Below are 17500 nucleotides of genomic sequence, written 5' to 3' on the forward strand. Positions count from 1 at the left end.
GTCAAAAGAAGACCATTCAAGTCCAGCTACATGTTTAATCTGCAATGCTGATTAGTCTGGTGGTGGCGAGGACCCTAAACTATACACAACATCACCACTGTTACAACATCTGGTATGAAACATCTGGAAGAATACGAGTTGTGATGAAGGAATCTACAGACAGCAGCCAGAATGCAGCAACTTCAGGTACGGCAAAGGAAGGACAGTCACAGCTAAAAACTGGTGTTAACCAGATGACCATTACGAGACACAAAATCAGATTCGGCAGAATCTTAACCAGTGGATTTGGTATTCGGCCGAACCCCAAAAATCTGGATTCAGTGCATCCCTACTTTTGTAGAAACTCCCCCGTGTCCCGTTGTGGTGGCCAGTCATGTAACAGAGATCAGACTTGTTGTCGTGTTTTGAGATGGTGTGAGAGTCCCGTACAGGAAACAGGAAACAGGAAACATCACTGCCTCTATCTCTGCCACAAGAAAGATTTAAAACACCAAACAAGCTCTGAACTGTTTCCTCAGTCCCTCCGTCTCTTTTCTTTCTCTCTTTCTCTGGAAATCAAGCTGCCTTCAAGTGGGCTCGGAAACGTCCAGATCTATTAACCATCTGACTGAAAACAGGAACTGTGGAATAGAAAGTCTACTTGTGCTACGTTGGGGGGTTAAAGAACACGACAGGACGTTTCAGTGACACTCCCCCCCCCCCAGCCACGCAACCCAGCGTAGAATCCCATTTCTTTGTCCTGAACGCAGCGTAACACAACTCACCGTTGATCTCTTCGTCCTGGGCAAGCGACGCCAGAGGCACGGCGGCCTTCCCCACGTACGTGTCCATCTGCTCCTCTTTGTAGTCGAACACGTAGAGCCGAAGGACCTCGGTCTTCAGGTAGCGGTCCAGATCTGCGTCCATCGGGATGGAGAAGGACTTGAGGTCGTTGAAGCGCGGCTCGCAGCAGTCGTGGACGGTGGCGGTCGGGTAGTCGGGGAAGTCAAAGAACTTGTAAACCACGTAGGGGCTCGGCTGCTCTGAGAGTCTGGGCGTCTTTAGGTCTCTGCAGCGCTGCACCGTGACGTAGAGTTCGTTCCAGACGCCGGGCGGCTGCAGCTGGCAGAAAACAATCAAAAGGTTTAAGTTAAAACGGTCTGCACAAAGTCATTCACAGTTAAAGTCAAACTACAGTTTATCACAACATGGGTCTCATTTTAGTAGCTCTGGCAAATCAGTTATGATCATTTCTATTAGAGGTGTGAGTCTTCACTGATCTCACGATTCGATATCTCGATGCATCACAATGTGTCAAATACATTTCTCTAATAAAGCCATGAGGGATATTTGACTTGACAGAAGGCTAATGAATTAAGATGCTGTATAGTTCAATATAATACAGCTTTCTATATAACTTATAGAATAGAATAGAATACACTTTATTGTCCCCAAGGGGAAATTTGTCTTGGACATAGTGCTACAATCTGTTGCTTCACAACATAACCAACAAAAAAAAAACATTTTCAGATTAACATAGAATAAAACACAAATACAATACAAAAGGATAAAATCAACATGAAAGTGAGATCAGCATAACATCCTGAGACACAAGAGACACAAAAGAAGGACACACATGACAGCACGAACGACACAACGTCCTAAGAGTGAACTGTACGCTCTGCTGGGCTAAGATTTACTATTGGAGTTCAGCAGCTTGATGGAAGTTGGAATAAACGATAACTTTAGTCTGTTTGTTTTAAATCTTGGCACACGGAATCTCCTCCCTGATGGCAGAAGTTCATATTCAGGGGAAGAGAGGGTGTTGAGAGTCTGCAGTGATTCTTTCAGCTTGTTTTCTAACAGCTTGCTCGTACAGGCTCTGTATGGGCTTGTACTCTTTCCTCCCTATTATCCTCAGAGCTGTCTTGCGTGTGCTGACCAGCCTGCTTCTCAGCTGCACTGTTAAGTTGCCAATCCGTGCTGTGATTCCATATCTAATGATGCTCTCCAGAATCACCTGGTAGAACATGAGCATGATCTGGCTGCTTACTCCATACAGTCTCAGTCGCCTTAAAAAGTATAGTCTCTGCTGCAATTTATTGCATAGATGGTCAATGTGTGTTTTCCAGCAGAGCAGATTATCTATATGGACACCTAAGTATTTGTAAGACGTTACCTGGATGATATCTGATTTTTTTTTCATTTCATATGGTTATGTTATCATCCAAAAATACAAGTAGTAAGATATAAACAATCTTTTTAAAGTCTGAAGCAGACAGCAGACACACACACACACACCCAGTGCGTTTCACTATCTTTGTGGGGACCTGTCATTGACATAATGCATTCCCTAGCCCCTTACCCTAACCTTAACCATCACCACTAAATGCCTAACCTTAACCCTTACCCTCACCCTAACCATAACCTAATTCTAACCCTAATCCTAAAACCAAGTCTTAACCCTCAAACAGACCTTTAACCTTGGGGGGTCCAGCATTTTGGCCCCACAAAGCTGTGCAGACCCCACAAGTATACTACATTCCCTGTTTTTGGACTCCACACACACACACACACACACACACACACACACACACACACACACACACACACAGACACACACACACACACACAGACACAGACACACACACACAGAGAGAGAGAGAGAGAGACAGTGTGTAGGCTACTGAGAATGTTATTTTTCTTTTGAATGTTTATGCCGCGGCCGGAAAATTAACGAGTGACATCATTGCGTTATAATCGATTATGGTCGGCCACAGCATCGATGTAGCATCGTCCATGTCTCCGATCGCGATGCTTTGATTATTTGATTAATGTCAACACCTCTAATTTCTATACACCAAATAAAGATCTGGGAACGCAGCAACTTTGCTAAAAACATTTAGAACTGTTGTAATAAAACCCACGCTGTGACAGAGGGTAGTTTTCTCCCGCAGGTACCTGTGCGTCCTGGTTCAAAGCGGCGTGGACGTGGCCCGCAGCCTTCAGCTTGTCTTTATACAGACGGATGGTCTCTGTCATCGGGAGCCTCAGCTGCAGCCAGTAATCCACAGAGCCAAAGGACCGGGAATCATCGGACGCTCCTGACACACAGTTACACACGGGATTTAACAACTGCAAAGGTCTGCACCAGCTTAGAAAGTTTGGTAACACTGTACTTGAAGGTATCTACGTGAGAGTGACATGACAGTGTCATGAACACATGACACTAGGGGTGTGCAAAAACAAAAATAATTGATTTACATTCGCGATTCAAGCTCTACCGATTCAAAACCGATTCAAAGAATTCCAAAAATCGATTCATATTTTGAAACTTTTTTCTTTCTTAAATTGTATGTCTACTTCAATCACATGGGAAAAGTAACTGCATTTACATACTGGGAATCGCTTTTTTAAACCGAGAATCGTTTTTGAATTGAAAAATCGATTTTGAATCAAATCTTGTGGCTAAAAGAAATCTATATTTTCTGAATCGTGCACCCCTACAGACTGTGTCATGTGTTCATGACACTGCCATGAACACATGAACCCTAACTAGAGATGTTCTGATACTGCCTAAAACGCTGGTATCGTTATCGGGAAGTACTGGAGTTAATGCACCCATCAGATACCACGTAATAAAGAAAATCTACGTTAGTTTACTTATGTTCTTTTTCCGTTATAACTGACTGTCAAACTGCAGAATAAAAGAAAGTTACCGTATTTTCCGGACTATAAGTCGCACTTTTTTTCATACTTTGGCTGGTCCTGCGACTTATAGTCAGGTGCGACTTATATATCAAAATATATATAATTTAACATGTTTTTAAATGTTATTTCATGCTGAAAACATTACCATCTACAGCCGCGAGAGGCGCTCTAGGCTTGTGACAACTATATGCTGCTCCTAAAGACAACTGAGAAAGAAAAGAAACTGCAGGTGATACGCAGCCGAAAACGGTAATCGAGCAGCAGAACGAAAGTTTGGAGTGAGAGAGAAACTTGTGAGGGACTAGCGAGAAGGTGACTCTTACTGCAATGAAGAAAACAAAGAAAGCTAATCGGCTAGTCGCGCGCTGAAATCAAGATGGCCAGAGCTGGAGGAACGAGTCCACAGATGGGTGCTTGAACAGCGTGCTGCTGGGAGAGGCTCGTCAACGGTGCAGTTACGTCTCCACTCCCTGGTAGTTGTTCTGTGTGCTACTGTGTAGTTGAATAACTCTTAATGTGTTACGTTAACATACCGGACACCTACCGTATTCAGCCCCTTGTTCTGTGTGCTATTGTGTAGTTGAATAACTTACCTTTCCAGATTAAATGTCTGTTCTTGATCTTGGATTTTGTGAAATAAATTTCTAAATAAATGCGACTTATAGTCCAGTGCGACTTATATATGTTTTTTTCCTCTTCATGACGCATTTTTTGACTGATGCGACTTATACTCCGGAGCGACTTATAGTCTGGAAAATACGGTATACATCATATCACATCCATACAGGGGTAGTAGTATACAGCTGTTAAAACATAATAAAATATATGACACACTGGTATCGGTGCTCAGTATCGGCCGATACGCAAGTTCAGGTATCAGAATCGGTATCGGGAAGCAAAAAATGGTATCGGACCATCAGAATCAGAATCAGAAATACTTTAATAATCCCAGGGGGAAATTATTTTTTGTTACCACTCAGGTATACAACAACATATACAACAGCTAGAGCAGCAACAGGCAGCATGCAGCTTTCGCGCATGCGCACATCTCTAACCCTAATCCTAACCCTAACTTGTCATGACAAAAACTGAATGACACTTACTAAAAGAAGCGTTATGTCATAAACGTTTATGACTTGTTTATAATGTTTATGACACGTTCATGACATGTCACTCTTATGTAGATACCTTCAAGTAAAGTGTAACCGAAAGTCTTTATATAAACAGGGGAAACAATTGAGTGGCGTTGTGTCTCTTTCACAGTTTAGTAACATTCTCTGGCTTCCGGCCAACAGGTGATGGTTAGTTTGATCAGTTCTCACTCACCGACCAGCGGCGCGGTCCCGTGGACTTTCCCGTCTCGCTCCAAGAGCGCCTGCAGCCGAATCTGCGCTCTGGCCAGCGTCCTCCAGTCCAGACCCAGCGCCTGGTGCAGCTCCACGCTCACGCAGCCTCGCTGCAGATACTCCAGGAAAAGCTCGTCCACGCTCACCACGTACTGGGACGTGAAGCCGTACGCCGGCGTCCGGCCCGCTGTCACCGGCGTGGCGTGCAGCTCAAAGTGATAGAAGGCGTAGGTGCAGAAGGTGGAGGGTTCGCCATCACCCAGGGCCTGCAGGGCGGACGGAGACAGCGCGGCGCTGACTATCTGAAGCTCCATAAGGTTCTCTCCGCGCTCCAGGTGAAGAGTTTCATCAAACCCGTCGGCCTCGTCTTCCTCGGTGACTTCCTGTTTGGAGACGTAGGTTTTGCTGCCGTAGGCAATGTCTCGGAGCTGAACTGAGGAGCAGCAGGGGAAAAAAAGAAAGTAGGGACTATGCAGGTTGGAAATAGGGCTAGTTTAATTGAGATGTGAGTGACTGCATGTAGAGATCACAGCTACATTTAGTCATTTTTCATTATTGATCATTTTAACCATGTTCTTAAAGGTCCAGTGTGTAACGTGTTTAGTTGTTCATTATCTAAATCTGTGTTGCCCGTTCACAAACTTGTCTGCTTTCATGAATATTCACCACCACCATCAATTCTAAGTATTCCTTTTGGCTTGAAATTTAACATTTGCGTTTGCATGAACTGGGGTAGACGCTCCATATTCATGCTCCATCTTGAAATACGTTAGCTGGTAAGGGACATACAGGACATACTGCTCCACCTTTCACGTTTTCGCTGTCACATGATAAACTCACAGGTGCTGCTAATCGCATCATCAGTCAAAATAATCGCAATAAGATATTTTCCTCATATCAGCAGCCCTACGTGGGTAAGTTTAGTTTAGTTTATTAGTTTATTTGTCAGGGACCATGCACAGTTCAAGCCCTGTACCAGAGTTAGCTATACAGCTGATTTACATCCGTGGTCCCTGGGCAAAAGAGATAAAAGGACAATATAGATAATACTATAAAAACTTAACAACTAACAACATATAACAAGCATTACATAACGTATAAACCAGTATACAAAAACATATAGATTCCATGTTATAGAAAGATCAATGATCACATCTGTCAGAATAAAAACTTCCCTACCTTCCAGTTTCTTGATCTTGGCGGCTCTGGTGTCGAGCAGAGCGGCCTGTCGCTCCAGCTTCTGCTCATACTCCACTTTGTTACCGTCCATCTTCTTCAACACAACTTCCAGCTCCGCCTCATAACATACAGAGAAGAGAGCAGAGATTCACAACAAACTCCCGGGAAACGTTGAGCATCAAAGACTTCATTTCCTGCATTCTGATACATTTTTAGGCACCAATTTATGGTGAAAACGTCCTTATGTATGTCAAGAAAAACACAAAATTCTGGTGGCAGGTAACAATTCAAATATACAAAATGTACGTAATGGAATATCATTACATTCAGTAGTCCAGTAAGAGGGCTTTTACGTCCGGGACATGGGCCCCGATACAACTACACTGGACCCCAAAGTCTAGTTGTGTAATTAGTATGAACAGCCTTCATGGTAACTTTTCTCTCCCAAGGAGAACATTTAGCTCTCTATGCATCAATAAATCATCAGTGATCTGGCTATAAACCTCTTCGGGGGGAGGGGTGCCTAAACTTCCTCTATGCAGGAAAACCCTGCTAGTACAGTGCCTGTTTAAAACGCCTGAGTGAAATTAAGCTGGGCTTTTATTGTGAAGGGCAGACAGGGAAGAGCCACCCTCATGGCAGCGCTTTTCACTGATCCACGATCCAATATTATACATGCAGAGAGAATATATTGATACATATCCTCTTTGAGATTCCCCTTTATATTTATTCTTTTTATAAAAATGTCTGGAAGAGCTCAGTAATAAAATTGTCAAATCATATGTTAGTTGATTTTACATTTGAAGTGATATAAATGTAACTGAGTTAAATGGGCTCATGATCGCAGGCTGTCTGTTAGTTTGGTCTGAAAAATCTGCTCATAAAAAGGAAAATGTATATAAAGGAGGATAAAAAAAGAAAGATATAAAGTGTGTTTGTAACCCTCTCCACCTTGTAGTCTTTGCTGATCTTGCTCTCCATGCTGAGGAGGTTTCTGGTCTTCTCCAGTTCCTGGATGGTTTCGGCGTGAGCGGCTCGCAGCTCTCGGACGGCGCTCTCTGTGCCGCTGTTGCCACCGCCGCTCACTCCGTCCTCCGCCTCCTTCAGGAAGCCCAGATCTCCGCTCCTCTGGGTTTTACGCTTCTGAGGGGGACACAAAGTTTAGACTTAAAGATCAGGAGGGAGTCGCAGTGTCTGAGGTGTGGAATTTACACAAATTGTTAAAAAGGGAGCAGTAAAAATGCATGTGAATTGGCCAAAAGAGTGATTCGTGTCTTACCTTAATGAGCAGCAGCGCCTCCGTGAGTTCGGCCGCGTCGTACTCGTTCTCCTTTAACAACAAGATTGCATTCCACTTTTCAAAAAGTTGAAGTTGACATAGTGATGTTTGTGTGTAGCGGTGTGCAGCTTTATTATCTGAGCAAAAACAAGTATCGCATCGGGACACTAGGGCTGGGTGATATGGAAAATATCAGATATATATATCACCATATTCTTGACCAAATAGATCCAGAGGTTCTGCAGGATTCCCTTAAGGTCGTTAACACCAACCAGACGGCCGACCGTCAGCAGTAAAGCCAGTTGGGCTGATCAGTCTCCTCGAGTTGGTCCAAAAAGTTCCTCAGAACACCGAAGAGACGAGACGCAATACGTCTCCATAACAGCAGGCGGTGCTAATCTGGATTGTCGCCCAAAAATGACAACTGGCAGCTGATTGGACGAACGCGTCACATGATCTAGCTGCTCCTTCCAGATTTCGGATTTTTCGAACGGCCATTACTGGCGACTCATTCAGAATCCGATCTCATATTGGACTAAAATAGTTCACTGAAACGTGTTCCTGAAAACATTTGAAGAGAGAAATAGGCCGTGCAGTTGCTGAATCTGTCTTCATTTCAGATCAACAAAGGGTCAGTTTAAAAGATTTTATCAGATGTTGAGAGACTCATCCCGCTTGTCATTTCCAGGTGAGTCCTGACTGCCCTGTCTCTGACTGAGCATGTCGGCTAAAATGAAGACCGACGGCTCCTCCGATGGACGATGGCACGAACACACCGAACAGACTCGAGTCACCGACCTCGCCAGACTGTCAGACGGCCGATTATCAGGTTGGTGTGTAGCTGCTTTTAAAGGAGCACTATGAGTTCCTAGATGGTTTCAGAGCGATTTCATTTTAGTCTCAAATCGTAGTCGTCTCTCCTTGATCCGCTAGCTGCCTGGTCCCTGAACACACCGTGAAAAAGCCCGGTCTCGGGAGACAACACAGGGGTCGTAAACGTCAAACTAACACTAGAGGCACAGGCTGGGCACCAAAATACAACACACCACTCCAGCCAATCACCGACAAGATGGTTGGGGGAGGGGGGGGGGGTTAGTGCGTCTTTTTCACTGAAATTAAGGCTGCTGCTCTAAAAGCACCCCCTCACCCAACCATCTTGTCGGTGATTGGCTGGAGTGGTGTGTTGTATTTTGGTGCCCAGCCTGTGCCTCTAGTGTTAGTTTGACGTTTACGACCCCTGTGTTGTCTCCTGAGACCGGGCTTTTTCACGGTGTGTTCAGGGACCAGGCAGCTAGCGGATCAAGGAGAGACGACTACCATTTGAGACTAAAATGAAATCGCGCTGAAACCATCTAGGAACTCATAGTGCACCTTTAAAGCTATAGTGTGTAGTTTCTGTCGCCCCCGTGAGGAACTCTAAGTAATGACAACAACACTGTCGGCGCAATTATATGTCATGATATCTTGATATATGATTTCTTTGAAAGACTATACATTTTCATATTGAATTATCGCCCAACGCTAATCGGCAGATATTCAATATTTTAAAAATCAGATTGGGACATGCCTAATTATTATTATTATTATTATTATTATTAAGGTTAGAATCTAATCGTCTTACCCTGCTGTAGACTTTCAAGCGGCCGTTGAGTTCCTCCAGCCGCTGCTTCTGTTCCAGAAACTGGATTTGAAGTTTCTGATTTTCTTCCGTCAGCTTCTCATTTGTGTCTAAAAAAAGAAAGAGAAAGAAAATCCCTTTTCTTTAGAATTTAACGTATGATCTACGCTCCACTGTGTAGCCAAAACATTAAACATGAAAACTACACAACAAGCTCAACAAGCAGTTTGTTGTATTTTAGCAGAATACTGAAAGCAGCAGAACTGAGAACACTTTAATAACTGATTAATCTCAAGCTATATACGTTATCGCATAGTTTCCTCATACTGGCAGCCCTAATGTTTACTATCAATGTGTTCAGTAATAATTTGAAGGGAAACGCAGCGGCAGAACCTCTCTCAGCCTTGATCTTGTCGAGGATTTCGTTTTTGTCGACGAGGTCGGCCTTCAGCGCCGTCTCTAGCTGGGCGATCTGCAGCTTCAGCTGCTGCTCCTGGATCTGCCATTTCTGCTGTCGAGACACGTCGAAGGCACTGGGAACACAGACACACACAAAGGCAAAAATCAGTCATCACAGGGAAATGTGGAGACATGGAAGCATCATCCATAACACTGCATTCACACAGCCTGCGTGGCGTGAGCGTGGCGTGTCAGCTGCGTGTCAGCTGCGTGGCGTTTTCTGTGTCTTTCCACACCAGAAAGGTGTCTGACGCGGCGCTGCTGCTGCTAGTCTTGTCTGGACACATGGATGGACGTGCGTCACGCAGGCAGTGTGCACGCTCTAACCTGTTACCATGGGAGCCGAAATAAAAACGGACACGCCACTCAGCTGACACGCTCACGCCACGCAGCCAGTGTGCAGGAGGCCTAACTCTGCATTCACACAGCCTGCGTTGGCCGTCAGATGCTGCGGCGAAAACAAAGTTAGACTTATGAAGTCTAATTGTGCTACGTTGGGGGGGGTTAAAGACACAGATGTCACTTTTTTAACTTTTCTGACACTTTTGTTGACACTTCCCGACATTTCTGTCACTTGTTTTTTATGCTTTTACTAACGTTTTTGTCCCGTTTTTTCAATGTTTTTGTTGAGATCTTAAAGTGCTCTGACGGAAAGCTGTGAAATATTAAGTCTCCTTGTGCTACTTTGGGGGGTTTAAAGAACACAACAGGGGGTCTGTTCTGTCACAAAACAATCACTGTTTAGTAACGTTATCCTTAGGGTTAGACTTCTTACCTGTTGATGAGTTTTTCATTGTTGTCCTTCAGCAGATCTCGCTCCTGCTCCACCTCACTGATCCTCTCCTGCAGCTGCAGAACACAGAAGAAGGAACCAAGGGATGAGTCTCGAGCAGCGATGCTTCAGTTGCCTGTAAAGGCCAATTTATGCTTCTGCGTTGAATCGACGCTGTGGATACGTACGTCGGTACGCGGAGATACAGACCCTACGCCGCAGCCTGACGCGAAACCTCTCAAAAAAACCTTAACTACGCGTCACAGCGACACAGACCGCAACAACTGTGATTGGTCGGCTCGGCCGTGGCTTGGTAGCGTTGCATTTCGCCCCGACTCATTTCCTGTAGGGCTGCAGGATATGAGGAAAATATCTAATTGCGATTATTTTGACTGATATTGAGATTGCGATATGATTCATGATATTGGAGGGAATGATCATGTTTGTATCATTATTCTCATTTTCATTGAAAAAAAAATATATACAGTATATAAAAAAAAAGAAATATTGAAGTTTTTGCGAGGATCTGTACCAAACAAAGATTTTTTCTTTATCTGTACGGTACGATTTGTAGGCCGGGACGTCTTTGCAGCACCACAATACTTTATTTTAGAATGGTTTGACAAATACAGTGCCTTGCGAAAGTATTCGGCCCCCTTGAACTTTTCGACCTTTTGCCTTTTGAAGTGGAACGAAAACTTTTTTAACAAATAAAAAACTGAAAAATTGGCCGTGCAAAATTATTCAGCCCCTTTAAGTTAATACTTTGTAGCGCCACCTTTTGCTGCGATTACAGCTGTAAGTCTCTTGGGGTATGTCTCTATCAGTTTTGCACATCGAGAGCCCATTCCTCCTTGCAAAACAGCTGGAGCTCAGTGAGGTTGGATGGAGAGCGTTTGTGAACAGCAGTTTTCAGTTCTTTCCACAGATTCTCGATTGGATTCAGGTCTGGACTTTGACTTGGCCATTCTAACACCTGGATATGTTTATTTGTGAACCATTCCATTGTAGATTTTGCTTTATGTTTTGGATCATTGTCTTGTTGGAAGACTAATCTCCGTCCCAGTCTCAGGTCTTTTGCAGACTCCATCAGGTTTTCTTCCAGAATGGTCCTGTATTTGGCTCCATCCATCTTCCCATCCATTCTAACCATCTTCCCTGTCCCTGCTGAAGAAAAGCAGGCCCAAACCATGATGCTGCCACCACCATGTTTGACAGTGGGGATGGTGTGTTCAGGGTGATGAGCTGTGTTGCTTTTACGCCAAACATAACGTTTTGCATTGCTGCCAAAAAGTTAGATTTTGGTTTCATCTGACCAGAGCACCTTCTTCCACATGTTTGGTGTGTCTCCCAGGTGGCTTGTGGCAAACTTTAAACTACACTTTTTATGGATATCTTTAAGAAATGGCTTTCTTCTTGCCACTCTTCCATAAAGGCCAGATTTGTGCAGTATACGACTGATTGTTGTCCTATGGACAGAGTCTCCCACCTCAGCTGTAGATCTCTGCAGTTCATCCAGAGTGATCATGGGCCTCTTGGCTGCATCTCTGATCAGTCTTCTCCTTGTATGAGCTGAAAGTTTAGAGGGACGGCCGGGTCTTTGTAGATTTGCAGCGGTCTGATACTCCTTCCATTTCAATATTATCCGTGCACAGTGCTCCTTGGGATGTTTAAAGCTTGGGAAATCTTTTTGTATCCAAATCCGGCTTTAAACTTCTCCACAACAGTATCTCGGACCTGCCTGGTGTGTTCCTTGTTCTTCATGATGCTCTCTGCGCTTTAAACGGACCTCTGAGACTATCACAGAGCAGGTGCATTTATACGGAGACTTGATTACACACAGGTGGATTCTATTTATCATCATTAGTCATTTAGGTCAACATTGGATCATTCAGAGATCCTCACTGAACTTCTGGAGAGTGTTTGCTGCACTGAAAGTAAAGGGGCTGAATCATTCTGCACGCCCAATTTTTCAGTTTTTTATTTGTTAAAAAAGTTTGAAATATCCAATAAATTTCGTTCCACTTCATGATTGTGTCCCACTTGTTGTTGATTCTTCACAAAAAATTACATTTTTATTTCTTTATGTTTGAAGCCTGAAATGTGGCAAAAGGTCGAAAAGTTCAAGGGGGCCGAATACTTTCGCAAGGCACTGTATTTTGCCTTTAACCAGTCCTTCCAGAAAAATGCGAGTTTTTTTGTGATTGTTTTGGGCTAAAATCCTTGATTATGCGGCACGTTTTCTTAAAAAATGTGATGGAATATGGGGGATATTTCTGCAATTTTATGCGATGAAATTGCAGGAACTTTTTAAAACTGTGGTTTCATCGTGTCTTCATCGCGGGGTTTGCAGCTTTTCGATGATGTTCACGTCGCGTAATTACGTCACTTCATAACGTTCCCATGGCAACAGGGGAAAACGGCTGCTCTTGTGTGAACGCAACATTTTTCAACTTTCTGCTAAGATATATGGGACTTTTTTGCAACGAAAATGCGGGGATTATGAAATCATTTTGCGCGGAAATCGGCAATTTATGCGGCAAAAGTACGGTGTATTTGAAAAAAATGCGGCCCCCTGCATAAATATGCAGACTTAGGTTGATTATGCATTATGCGATCACATAATCGCGTTTTTCTGGAAGGACTGTTTAAAAATGTTGTGCCCCCCTGCGATTTGGATATTGCACTAGTTCATATTGCGATTTCGATAAAATTGCGATTAATTGTGGAGCCCTAATTTCCTGGTTCTCCTTCTCCAAAAACAACATGACATCAAGGAGAGGGTTAACTTCTCCTGCTCCAGATTTCCCACCGTGGTCAGAAAGAACAGAGGAGACACTTTGTTCCTCTCACTATGACTCTAGAGTCACTACTCACTCTGAAGATAATCACCGTCTCTCACTCGCTCTACCACACACGCACGCTGCGTTTTTCGGCGTGTCCCCGCTGCGGCACCCCCGACCCACTACCCCCATTCAACATGAATGCGAAGACCTGCGTTTTCGCCAGACCGTTGGAAGGCCGACGCAGGCAGCGTGAACGCGGCCTTCCAGTTAATCGTGTTCCTGTAAAACTCTTTTGGTATTAAGTGTATGTTGCGGTTGTGGCGGTCACCTGCTCCAGCTTCTTCCCCGATACGGTGGAGCCCTGCAGCCGTTTCTCCAGGTCCAAACTCTTCAGCCTCTCGTCTTTCAGCTGAGCCGACAGCTCATCCACCTTCTGCATCGCTGCGTCGTGACTCAACTTCAGCGTCCTCTGACTCTGAAATACACACATTCACTTCTCAGCCAAAACAGTCTGGACAACAAGGCTGCTGATATTCTATGTTTTCTTTCCGATATATCTTCTAAAAACACATCAATGACGCACGCTGTCGCATTTCCTCAACATATATATACACGTGGTTTATTCAGAAAATAGTCCCCAACAAAGTTACTATTTCCTCCTGTATGTTTGATTAAAACTACAGTGAGCGGCTGTTTTAGTAAATTACTAAAATTAAACAACATAGGGAGTCACGTGACCGTCGCGAGGGATGTAGAAGGTTTCGATCATCGCCCCGCAGTACAGCCCCCCCCCACCAAAATTTAATAAAATACTACGCTGTCAGCATTAACGCGTTAATCGCGATGTGATTAAGGGCCGCCACAATGCGATTAATTTTTTTTAATTGCATTAATCGCATTAATTGCAGAAATTCAGAGAAATTAAAAGACATTAATGGTTTGACAGCCCTATTTAGGAGTTACTAACACTATAATGACTCTAGTAAGGAGAGGGATTTTTAGTTTGTTAGTGAGGTACTTGGAGGAATTGTGCAATAATGACAGATTCACACATTTTTCTTTGTTTACAGTAAATAAATAATTACAAATCTTAAGATCAAGTCCATAAAGTAACTTTCTTTGCATTCATTTGATTCCCAATCAAGATACACTGGTAAAAAATCCTTTCCATTGTTAATATGTACTTAAAAACTGTTCTGAAATGCAAAATAATAGAATATTAATCATGTGATAAAATATGCGATTAATTGCGATTAACTATAGAACTTCAGCGATTAAAAAAAATTAATCGTTTGACAGCCCTATAAAATACATATAATATGTTTTGCGCTACTTTTTAAAAGTCCTGTCGACTTTTTATCTTTTTGTATATTATACATGGTGGTACGTGTCCTTATTGCACCGTGTGTCGGAGAGAAATGTATTTTCAAGTGCTCTGTATGTCTGGCACATATAAAGTTGACTTGACTTGATGGTTGGATTTCAGTGTTTGTCTGTTTGTTTGTTTGTGAGTTTCTCTTCCTGCAGGACTTCAGCTGTAAAAGCTTCTCACCTCTTGCAGTTGGAGAAATCGCCCCTCCAGCTCTGTGACACCGTTGGCCCGTTCAGCCAGCTGCTTCTGCAGTTTGATCATCGTCACGTTGCCGTCGACGTGCGACCTGAGAGAGAACACGACACTCAAGCGTTACTGTGCACTGAAGCCCTGAAATGTTTACAGAGCAGAAACATGTGCATGACCTCCATCAATAGTTCTGGTCAAACAATGTTTGCAAAAAGCTGCAGAAACACAACACGATCCTACAGAATTTAGTCTGACAATGGACGAAAACAGCTGCACGCACTACTCCTAAATTGATTTATTAAAGAGTAACTTTGTTCTTTTTCATCCTTTGAAATTGGTCCAGTATAAGCAAGATCGATCAGTTAATGTCCACTAAAAGTTCTGATTTTGCTGCTGACAGACTCTGATTATTAATCTAAGTGTCTAACAACATTATGGGATGGATCCCTACAGAGATAGACCTTTTAGTTAAAGAGTAATCTTTTAGTTTTTACTAATTAGATGGTAGGTATAGCTATATAATTAGATTATACCTTTTAGTTTAACATGAAACAGCCCCGAAATCACCATCACCAAACCCACCAGACTCCATGTAAATAATCAGGACTTTTATCAATGTAAAACACAGTTCATTCAAAGTGGACAGAAACTAAATCAAACTATCAAAAGCCGTCTTGGTTCATCTTTCCACTGTTCCAACAATCACCACTCTGGTTTGGTTGAAATAAACCCTTAATTTACCCATTTACATGTGGAAATATGCTGGCTCTATACATGCTAAAAGTCCTGATTATTTACATGGAGTCTGGTGGAAATATGCTGGCTCTATACACGCTAAAAGTCCTGATTATTTACATGGAGTCTGGTGGAAATATGCTGGCTCTATACACGCTAAAAGTCCTGATTATTTACATGGAGTCTGGTGGAAATATGCTGGCTCTATACATGCTAAAAGTCCTGATTATTTACATGGAGTCTGGTGGAGTTTGGTGATGGTGATTTCGGGGCCGTTTCATGTTAAACTAAAAGGATCTTACTCTTTAACTAAAAGGTCTATCTCTGTAGGGATCCATCCCATAATGTTGTCAAACACAGAATAATAATCTGAGTCTGTCAGCAGCAACAACAGAACTTTTAGTGACTAACTGCTGCTGAACATTAGTCCTGTAGGGTTACATTACAGCTTGGTTCTGGGCTGCCGGTTACAGCGTTCTCGCTCAATACTGGACCAAGGTATTTGTTCACATTAGTCACTCACACACAAATGCATGGGAAAATAGGATGCAAGTTGAAAAATACTGAAATTATCCATCCACGTACAGTACACCAACGTTTTATTAAATTATGTTTATCAGCGTTAAAGTGTCAGTTCAGCTGCACCATGATGAATAAGATGTTACCTGAGTTTGGAGGTCTGTTGCTGTCGGACCTGGAGAAGTCTCTCCTCGTATTCAGCCTCCTTCCTCCTCAGCTGTTCCCTCAGCAGCTCGGCCGCGGCCTCCATCTCCTCCATGTGGCTCCGCTGGAGCTCGATCACGTTCTCTCTGGTGCACGGACACAAAGCTAACTGCTCAACTTCACTTACTGCAAACTAGGCCTGCACGATTAATCATTATAAAATCGCGATCTCGATTCACGATTTAATTTTTAAACAACTTTTTATGACTTTGATTCTCATTTAATTTTACGAGCCGACTGCATCACAAACGCTCCTACTTTCTTCTGTGAGTTTTAAACATGGACTGTATAAAATAAGTTTTAAAGCGCTCCCAAGCACTGCGATGCTCTCCCTTCTCTTCAGTGATCCTCTGTGTTTACAGGCTCGTAGTGATGATCAATGTGCTCTAGGTGCCAAAAATAATCTAAGTTTGGTACTGCCAATTAGTTATGTTTTGTCATGGTTCGTGTGTGCAATAACCATTACACTTCGTGAGAAAAAAATCGTGGCAGAAAATCGTGATATCAATTCTAAGCTAAAAAAATTGTGATTCATATTTTTCCCCGAATTGGGCAGGCCTACTGCAAACAGGGACTTGTGTTTGAGTCTGGTCATGTCTGACGGACAGATCCTCGGCGATGGCGTGCAGTACTCACAGGTTGCGGACCTCGGCCCTCGCCTCCTCCAGCAGGCTGTGTCCGAATCGGGGTAAGAGACCGGTCGGAGGTCTCCCGCCTCCCTCCGAACGGGTGCCTGCAGGACACAAAACCACAGAGGATTTTACCAACGACTGCTCTATCTGGCCGTACGTGTGTTAAAGAAGTCAGGGATTTCCCAACCACTACAAGGCTTTTCTCTGATCTATTGATTGTAGTTGGACTTCTTTAAAGTTAAGTTTAGTCTTTAAGCATTTGTTAATTACTTATTATCTGCTCTAGCTTTTCCAATGTTTTAGACACAGATATGGTTCTAATTATAATGGTCCAAGATGATGTGAAAGAATTAATGTTTTTTAATGAATAACTTCACATTTTCTTGAGGGAGGACCCCTAAAGCCTCCGCCAAATCTGTGCACCTACGTCGGGAAAACACTCTGTGCCCTGAATGGATCTGGCGATATTAAATATGACATAAGATGAGTTTAATGATGTCGTATATGTCGCTCAGAGGAGGTTATATCTGGGACGTACTTTTTACATTCAGTATCCAAAAGAACACACACAATCACAGTTGAAGGGAAAATGTTATCACCTACTTCAAATGTTAAAATAGGAACTAATTGTAATATAATATGTAATATTGTATATCTTTTTCTTTTATTAGGTTAGTTCCGTATTCACAAAGCTTCACAAATTCTCTAAATCAATCCCAT

At 43.1% G+C, this 17500-nt stretch overlaps 1 protein-coding gene across 4 annotated transcripts in view; it reads right to left on the bottom strand.

The window, feature by feature from the left end:
* The window catches only part of rpgrip1l (RPGRIP1 like), a 31995-nt gene that overhangs the window by 10396 nt on the left and 4099 nt on the right, over positions 1-17500 (bottom strand). For 3 of the 4 annotated variants that reach the window (XM_036003471.1, XM_031307816.2, XM_036003473.1), the window contains 13 exons: positions 16785-16881; positions 16091-16234; positions 14682-14787; positions 13458-13604; positions 10347-10420; positions 9506-9645; positions 9116-9222; positions 7495-7545; positions 7167-7358; positions 6216-6333; positions 5017-5469; positions 2941-3083; positions 765-1101 (listed from right to left, as the gene is read on the bottom strand). In XM_036003471.1, the coding sequence (XP_035859364.1) occupies positions 765-1101; positions 2941-3083; positions 5017-5469; positions 6216-6333; positions 7167-7358; positions 7495-7545; positions 9116-9222; positions 9506-9645; positions 10347-10420; positions 13458-13604; positions 14682-14787; positions 16091-16234; positions 16785-16881 (2109 nt within the window). The remainder of the gene's footprint in view (positions 1-764; positions 1102-2940; positions 3084-5016; positions 5470-6215; positions 6334-7166; positions 7359-7494; positions 7546-9115; positions 9223-9505; positions 9646-10346; positions 10421-13457; positions 13605-14681; positions 14788-16090; positions 16235-16784; positions 16882-17500) is intronic. The other variant, XM_036003472.1, reaches the window with a different exon arrangement.

The sequence above is a fragment of the Sander lucioperca genome, chromosome 7 (genome assembly GCF_008315115.2).
Source record: "Sander lucioperca isolate FBNREF2018 chromosome 7, SLUC_FBN_1.2, whole genome shotgun sequence".
NCBI classification, from domain to species: Eukaryota; Metazoa; Chordata; class Actinopteri; order Perciformes; family Percidae; genus Sander; species Sander lucioperca.